The sequence below is a fragment of the Cajanus cajan genome, chromosome 2 (genome assembly GCF_000230855.2).
Source record: "Cajanus cajan strain Asha chromosome 2, NIPB_CcT2T_4, whole genome shotgun sequence".
Classification (NCBI taxonomy): Eukaryota; Viridiplantae; Streptophyta; class Magnoliopsida; order Fabales; family Fabaceae; genus Cajanus; species Cajanus cajan.
In genome coordinates, this window is record NC_138518.1 from 72,408,179 (window position 1) to 72,417,193 (window position 9,015).

The following is a 9,015-nucleotide window of genomic DNA, read 5'->3' on the forward strand; positions in this document are numbered from 1 at the left end:
TTTTAGTTCAAAATTTTAGAGGGAGGAAAAAAGAGATCTTTATTTGATTTTGAAAGAATTTGGTTTAAGGGACAAAGTTTTACGTTAATTAGACCAAATATTGTCTAATTTAATGACTTTTTTTTACTACCAATTTAAGTATATAAGAGTATATTTGTTTTTCTTTTCCTTCTTGTTTCCTCATTTGAGCCAAATAGTGCATTAGTCTCTTATGACCTATGTTTTATCTTTTGGAATGAAATAGAGAGGGAACAAATAGAATGAAAATACCAAAAAAGAGATTTTATTTTCCTTTTTATCTTCTTTTGGAAAACATGATGGGGCAAAGAGAAGTTCAAACTATTCCCTTTAGCCACCTCAAATTGTTCTAAAAGTGTTTAGCAGAAAATCAAGTTACTCGTGCTTCATCAATTCCTACAGTTGGATATGATTTCTCTTGTATATTCTTTCATTGATGTCTGATTTTATTCTTCCGGAAACTTCATTCAATTTACTTTTATTTACAAAACGTCTATGTTGTTGGGGAAATGATTTTATCCATCATCTTAATGATCAAAACTATAATTTATCCAAAACAAAACATTTCTGACATTTTAATTAAAAGTTAAAAAATAGGTCCAAGTTGTTCTTGTTCCAAAAAGTACAAAATTCTTCCTAAGAGCTAGAAGTACACCCCTAACATAATCTTACTATGATACTTTCTGAGTTATTGAAATTTATTGTAAACTACAAAATAAAAAATCACTGAAACTATAAAACTCACAAATTTGTCTTTCCTAATAAATTTTAACTATGTTAAAAAAAATATGTCAAACAATAATTCCTAGCATTTATCCTGCTGATATGTTTAGATAATCGGTTTAAGGTAGAAGATAAAGAAACAGATAATTGAAACGAAAGTAAATCGAATATTTTTAATTAGTTCTCTAACAAGATGGAGGAAAATAAAATTGGGACGAAGTGTTTTCCACTCGAAGTCCAAATGAGGGTAACATTCATAATGGCAACCTTACCAATTGTCAAACCAAAAATAAGACATAAAAATTATTTTTACTATGGAAGCCAATGCCAAAGTTGGCATTGCTATTCAAACCGAAGAACATTATTTTCTCCGCAGTTCACCATCCTAATTCGAAAGCTATGAGATTTAAACTAAGATAGCAGACAAATAGATAATAATAATTATTATATGGAAAAAACCCCATCACACAGGAACTAAATATAGCTAGAACAAGGCTTGTGATAGCAATAAAGCATGTCATTTTTTCTTAGCAATAAACAAGCCCCACATCTGCTCTCTAGATGCACCCCTGGTCTGCTTTGCCTTCCATCTTTCAGCAATTTCATCGTAGTCTTCCTGAAATCAATGAATCAACCCATGCATGTTTTTAACAGAGAAACAAATACCATCAAATACAATCAGAAACCCACCATGATGAAACTTGGTAACAAGTGCCATAAAATACGTATCACAAAATTATCTTAGAAACATCATGAGAAACCCACCTGACTGAAGTCGCTAATAAAATCGTCCTTCTTGTTCTCAAGGGCTTCTAACTCCTGCTCTAGTGCTTTCACGAACTGAACCACACAAGTAATGAAGTTATTAGTTCTCTAGATCCACAATTAAAAAATGCAGATACTATGCAAGTATATCATAAGGACAAACAAACCTGATCAGTTCGATCCTCAGCAATGACATCATCAAATCCAGCATCCTCGAGCATCTGTAGATGATTTAGAATACAAGAAGATTGTCAAGCAGAAGAAATGATAACTCATACAATTTTTGTTGAAACCAAATGGGTGAGAGAGCAGCCAGATGATGTCACTGACGGCTAACAGCACAGGCAACCGTACCTGCCTATAAGCATTCATTTCATGGAGATAATATCCTCCTTTTTTAATGTACTCAGCAAATTCTGAAGATGGACTTCCCGCACTTTTGCAGTAATCTGTAATTAGAATTTTTCCTCCAGGCTTCAACCACTTGTAAAATGATCTGAATAATGTTGGTTTATCCTGCATTGATCGAGAGTAATGTTGGTTTCTCCTCAGCATATCACATTTGATGCAATATATTTCATGGATCATGGTACTTCAATTAAATAACCAATATACTTCAGTGGCATACACTTACAATCCTTTCAATGCCATAAAGCGTAACACTGCTAAAATCAACCATTTAAACAAGGAAAAAAAAGAGTATAGTTCCTTACTTCAACATGTAGCATTGTGTCCCGAGAGTAGATTACATCAAATGTATTCTCAGGATATGTTTTTTTATAGCAATCCGCGCAATCAAATTCAACAGCGTATTTCAGTCCAATAGCACGTTCAATAGCAAGAGAAATCATATTTATGGAGAGGTCAATGCCAACAACCTCAACACCAAAATTTTCAGCCATGTAGAAATCACCTCCCCCAACACCACAACCAACATCCAGAACTTTCTGACCAGACTTTAGTTCCAGCTTTGCCACAAATTCCTTTGTCGTTTCTGCCCAAGCAATAAGCAAACATCATAGGTTAGAAACATATAGACAACTACGATACACACACAGCACCTAACCTTTAAGAATCTGACCAGGATAACAGATTTTCCAGTAGAAAAAAGAAAAAATCCCCGAGAATGATATAATATATAAGCAGTCTGAGACCAACATATTATCATATTTATGAGTGATAAAGAATAGTGGCAGATTTTTAAAAAAAATTATACCCCGTAATACTAGTGATGAGAAAAAATTAAGGTAAAAACCCTAATTTAGTCCCTTATAATATTTGTTTGTTTCAATTTAATCCCACTTTAATTTTTTGTTTCAATTTGGTCCTCAATAATTTAAATTATTGCAATGTCGGACTTCCGTCCAAATAATTTGGACGGAGTTAACTGTTGGTCACGTGGGTGCCACGTAGATGCTTAATTTTTTCATGCATATGGAACCAGAACGGCCCGTTCTGAAACCGGAACGGACCGATCTGGTTGCACTCATGGTGCGTAAATTTTGCATCCGAAACGGGGTGTTCCAGATGCATTATTTAACACCAACGAGTGCATCAGAACGGGCCGTTCTGATTTGCAAAACTGGCCGTTCCAGAACGTCAACCAACACACAATGTGGTTCAAAGATCAAAAACAAACCATTTACACATACATAATTTTTTTTATCTAAAAAATAATATATTTTAAAAAATAAAAATTATATTCTAATAAATATATATATTTAAATTATCATATGTATAAAATATAAATTTCGAAGAATTATTCATTTATCTCATATTTGTTAAACTTTTGTGTTTTCTATTTATTGTATATGTTGATAAAAAAAATCAAAATTGTAAAAATTTATATCACATATCAAAAACATCTTTATATGATAAATAAATTAAATTTGATTTTTATAAGATTTAACATATTTATTTTTATGTTTTTATTAGTGTTAAATTATTATTAAGTAGGTTTTTAAGATTGTAGTTCTAACAAAATATTTTAAAAAATGTCTATGACAGATAAATATATCATATTAATAACATGTATTTTTGATAAAAATTAGATTTAATTATGTTAAATTATAATATAACATAATCTGACCTAATTTATTTTTATCCTTAATCGTAATTGTAGATATAAAAACTTATAAAAAATAACTATAATATATATTTATACTTTTAAAAATTATATGTAAAATTTTTAATATTACAAATATATAAATAAGTATTGCCTCCACGATCTAAAATTTTTAGATCCGTCACCGACTATAATCATCGAGTTTGTGTTTGCCATTTTGGAACCAGAACGGGTCGTTCTAGTTTCAGAACGGGCCGTTCTGGCTCCAGATGCATTAAAAAAATTTGGCATCCACGTGTGCATCCACGTGGCCAACAGTTAACTCCGTCTAAATAATTTGGACGGAAGTCCGACATTGCAATAATTTAAATTATTGGGGACCAAATTGAAACCAAAAATTAAAGTAGGACTAAATTGAAACAAACAAATACTATAAGAGACTAAATTAAGATTTTAACTAAAAATTAAACATATAACAATTGAATTTATTAATAACGCTATACAATTAAATATTTTAGATAAAATATAAATTATATTAAATTAAGAAGAATGATGAAATGCCACATTGAACAAGTGTATAAAAAATATTCCAAAATTAAAACTAAATCAAATGGTGGAACTGTCCTAGTCACCACAATCTTCCACCACTGACAAGGAAACTACATATTAAAGCTAGGAAATATTGCCCTATCTCGTTCTTGCACACACATGCTTGCTCTCTCACAAATCCAAAATCAATACTACCAAATCATCGCCTATTAAGACCTTTCAGTCATGGAACAAATCACTGGATAGCAAGTCAGCCAGTTATGTAAAATAGGTAAATGATAAGGAGCAAGATCATACTACCATGTCAACTTTAAAAAAGAGGAAAGATCTCTATGACAGCAAGGCATAAGGAGAAAAAAAAAATATGAAGGCATACCAAGTCCACCGGTGCTCACAAAGCCATGGCCATACATTTGCTCATATCGTAAAATACTCTTGTGGCTGTATTCAACCCTATCCAAGAACCGCTGGAAACCCCTATCATCATGTGACCTAACTTTCTGCCATATCCAGCAAATCTGTGCAAAGGAGAATTGTTGTACACAAATATTGTCAGTCAATTGGATGAGCAGAAATTAGTCATAATACTTAAAAGAAATGGAAAGCCAATTTTAAGACCTGGTTTTGGTTCTTCTTATTTCGAACATAAGCTCCAATGCACTTACAGCCCACAAGAGAAAATTCATAGGAATTCCCAGTATCATCAGTCATGTGGCACTCTTTAAATACCTGCATGAAAAAAGGGGATAACAGATCAAAGTCATCAAAACCAAAATTTTATAGATGGCATTGTTTGCATTATAAAATTCATGAAACTGCAACATAAGGGGTCAAAGAATTTTTGTTTGCCACAGGGAATATATATGAATGTACATTCAAACAGCTTAAATCAAACTGAGCTGTGACATTAATGAAACTGAACTGTGACAACCCTCACATCAACAACTCAGCAATTCTAATCTAAGTACTCCAAAATAACATTTTCAGAAAGAAATTTAAGTTTCAAAAGAATTTAACATGACACACAGACACTAAAATTTCATAAAGGAACAAACCTTGGTGTAAAATCTGGGTTCCCTGTAGTGAGTAGGGTTGTATTTCCTCTTTGAATCCCCAGATTGGTGGAAACAAGATTCTCTGAAAAATATATATCCATCATCTTTTAACCATTTGATCATCCTTTCAGCTAAATTTTCAACCTGAAGCATCAAGGGAAAAACAAAAGGGTCTCCAGTTGGCCTAAATTGAAAAAAATCATGAAAATTTTGCAAACTTAATCCCTCTAAAATAATAAGCAAGACTGACCTCATTATCTGAAAGATACATAAGTAACCAATTGGAGAAAATCACATCAACAGATCCTTCAGAAACATGCAAATTTGGAGATGTGACATCAGCACACAAAAATTTGACATTCTTGTGGTGTCCATTGATGCTTTCATTCTGCAAACCATTATGAAAAATGAATGATTCAGGTTACATCATCATGTGTGTATGTATAAAATTGGCATGCATTAACCATATTAGTTTTCAGAAGTGCAAGACCTTCTTGATTGCACTATCAATGAAGTCCACAGCAAGCAACTGAGCAGCTTTGTGAGCCAATTCACCAGTAAACCTTCCGATACCTGCTCCAAGCTCTACTACCGATTTTCCTTCATATGCCGGTAATAGGGAAAGTACCTATGTAAATAAAAAATATAATACACGAGTTGCAAAATCATGAGAAAGATAAGCGATAGCGATTCAAGGTACAGAAAGAAATTCGCAATCCTGTTTGCTTCTGGTAATATCAAGGAAAATAACCCAATAAAGTGCTAATTTAATCAATAATTATAACGAAAATCACAAATACGTAAAAAAGATGGATCTAAAGCAATGACAGGCCGAAGGAATGGTCACCTCACCTGTATTCCGGGAGAGATTAAAAAATAATAGAAATATGGAATTTTCAACACAGGGGAATAGACGCGACACTAATACAATAATTTGTTGGAAAAAAAAAAAAAATTGAAGGAGATCAGGAACAAGAAAGACATGGTGTAGCAATAGCATACTAGAAGAATCGTTAAAGGCAACAGATAAAATGTATTAGAAGTAAAGTTGAATAATATAATAAAGGTTACCTCGGGTCTCTCTTCCTTGTCGAGATTAGCTGCATTGGAATCGAGCATCATTGCCTCGACAGACAAATCGGCGGAATGCTGAACCCAGTAGGATTTCTGAATGCCACGCTCGTCGAAAACATTACCTATGCAACAATCACTTAATTAGCAGCTTCAAATGATGATATGATGCGGAAGAGCAGAGGGAAGGTAATACCTGAAGCCATTGTATTGTGAATTGTGGAAGAGAAGGAAGAAAGTGTGAGTGTGAGATGGCTAAGCGCCTTCAATAGCAATCCTGGATCTAGAGAAACTCCTCGATCTTCGGTTGTTACCTCTGCCTCTCTGCTGCATTACTGCATTCCCCTCCCTTTCCTTACCATCTCTTCCTCCATTTATAATCCCACACCTAACGACCTAAAAAACATATTCTAAATTTACTTATTATTATAAAATTAACTTTTTCTTTACATATTATAACTTTTTTTCAATCCTCCCAAACTCATAAATCAAAATAATTTTGTCCACCATACATGAGAATTCTTTTTTTATATTTCCACACAAAAGTATCATAAAAGATAAGAATAAAATTGTTTAGGGTTTTTTTTATACGTTTAAGGTTATATACAAAATTAATTATTAATGATAAAAATATTAAAATAATAATAATAAATTATTAATTTTAGAAAAATAACAATAAAAAATAAATAAATAATATAGTAACAAAACGACTATAAAAAGATGAAGATAATATAATTTAACAAAAAAAATAAAGATAACAATAAATATATTAAATTTTAATATAATTTAACTTTTTAAATAAACGTATTGTTGTGGTGGTTGAATAATATATAATAAAAAAAATTTAAGAAATCAATACTATATTAAAAAGTGAGAACATCATTTATTTTAAGGTATTTTTTAAATGTTAAAATTATAGTCATTAAAAAATTTACTCCTTAAATTTAATTCATGAACTAAATAAGTTAAATATAAATTAAAAATTAAAGTAAAAAAAAAGAAATGAATTAAACTTGAATTATATATAGTTTAATTTTTTATTCATGAATCAATTTGACATATAAATTTATAATTTATATAATTAACTTTCTATTTTAATTTTAGTTTATTAAATATTGAAATATCATTCAAAATTTAGTTATAATTTTATAATGATAAAGAAATAAAGAAATAAATACTTCAGAATTTTATGATTATGAGTTGGATTTTTTATTATTTGATACAAGATAAAATAGTTTTTATTTATATATACTTTTATTTTTATATTAAAGATGATGTTGTTAGTATTTCACTTCTTTTAGACATGTATATACTTTGTATTCCATTTTATTTTTATTTGATCGTTCACTTCTGTTTCATATTACTTATTATATTTGTTTTTTTTACAAAACTTACTATATGTATTGTTTTTGTATTTTTTTATATCTCTATCTTCCTTTTACCTAATACATTCCAAAATGAGGAGTACGTTTTCATTTTTCCAATGATTTAAGTCATGATTGATGGATAAAGTTTTTTTTTATGCATTATGGTATAAAAAAAATAAACATACTCAATAAAAATTAATGAATCATCTTAGCATATTACATTAATAAAAAGAATGATATAGTGAAATAATAAAATTTTATTAGATGTTTGTGTAAAATAAAATTATCTTGACGGTACATATAAATTAAATTGATAAAAAAAATTATATCAATGATGCCTTAAATAAACCCTTTTAAAATTAAATTGCAATAATACTTGCAAATGAAACTAAAAGCAAATGAGTAGTGAGTAGGGGCATGAGTGACTCTCAAATAAGAAACGGCAGATATGAATCTGAAGCTGAATCTGTTTGGGATCTCATTGGCTCAATCGTCTCTTGCCACGTGGTTACATGTTCCATCAAATCATCCTTTTCTTCCTATTATTATATTAGAATTATACTTATTTATTTTCTCTCTTGAACTACCAATTATTTTATTGAATATTTTAAACCAAAGCCTAATCACATGATTTTGTCTTTTTCTCTCAACTCAACTAACAATTATTTCGTCCTTCTTTTTATTAAGAAGAAAATATATTTTTTTTTATTAAAAGCATCTTTTCACTGTCGGAGGTTTTTTTTTTTTTTTTTTTTTTTGAAGTGGAGAGATCACTACACAACTTTTATCAATCTTAATAAATATTTCTTCACACAAATGGTTAAGTTATAAATTATAGATTAAATAAGAAAAGCTATATTCATAAGTTCTTAATAAATATTGAAAACTTATGAAATTTTGTATTAAATAGCCATATAACTTTCATAATTTGGTAATTTTATATAATATTCATTAATTAAGTTTTTTATATTACTTTTGGGATAATTTTCGTTTTTCAAAATAAGTAGTGTCATATTCTCGTTTTTGCTAAAGTTTGTAGAATAACAAAAGGCATTAATAATTTACATCATTTTAAAAAAATAACCTATGCGATATAAAATATAATCAATTTAATTACCAAAAAAATAATTTATTATTTTGTACAAATAGTGAATTAATTGATTTTTTATTTTTATTTTGGAAGACTATATGTAAATAAATCATTATTTTGATTTGATAATTAATTAGTAATTTATATGTATGCTAAAAGTTATGGTATTGCCGTTGCAACCATTTACCAAACATATTTGATTCGGAATTCTCGAGGAGTATTATTTTTAAAGAAACTAAGAAATTAAATTTTATGAATCATTATAAAAAAATACGTGATTTATGATGGTTATTTTTTGTAGTTAAAAATCAT

At 29.4% G+C, this 9,015-nt stretch overlaps 1 protein-coding gene across 1 annotated transcript; it reads right to left on the bottom strand.

Moving 5' to 3' along the window:
• Window positions 1-963: 963 nt before the first annotated feature.
• On the bottom strand, window positions 964-6,616 carry XPL1 (S-adenosyl-L-methionine-dependent methyltransferases superfamily protein). Its single transcript, XM_020360042.3, has 12 exons — window positions 6,443-6,616; window positions 6,247-6,371; window positions 5,666-5,803; window positions 5,426-5,563; window positions 5,176-5,319; window positions 4,739-4,849; window positions 4,497-4,638; window positions 2,220-2,500; window positions 1,861-2,022; window positions 1,674-1,727; window positions 1,507-1,581; window positions 964-1,357 (listed from the first exon to the last, which is right to left on the bottom strand). The coding sequence occupies exons 1-12, from the start codon at window positions 6,450-6,452 to the stop codon at window positions 1,259-1,261; spliced, it is 1,479 nt and encodes a 492-aa protein (XP_020215631.1). The 5' UTR covers window positions 6,453-6,616; the 3' UTR covers window positions 964-1,258.
• Window positions 6,617-9,015: the final 2,399 nt, after the last annotated feature.

Bases quoted from the DNA above. Each gene is read 5' to 3' on its own strand.
- XPL1 (XM_020360042.3), bottom strand. The intron at 5,320-5,425 runs GTCAGTCTTGCT...TTGATGCTTCAG, and splicing joins TGTATCTTTCAGATAATGAG to GTTGAAAATTTAGCTGAAAG. The intron at 4,639-4,738 runs GTCTTAAAATTG...TCCTTTGCACAG, and splicing joins ATAAGAAGAACCAAAACCAG to ATTTGCTGGATATGGCAGAA.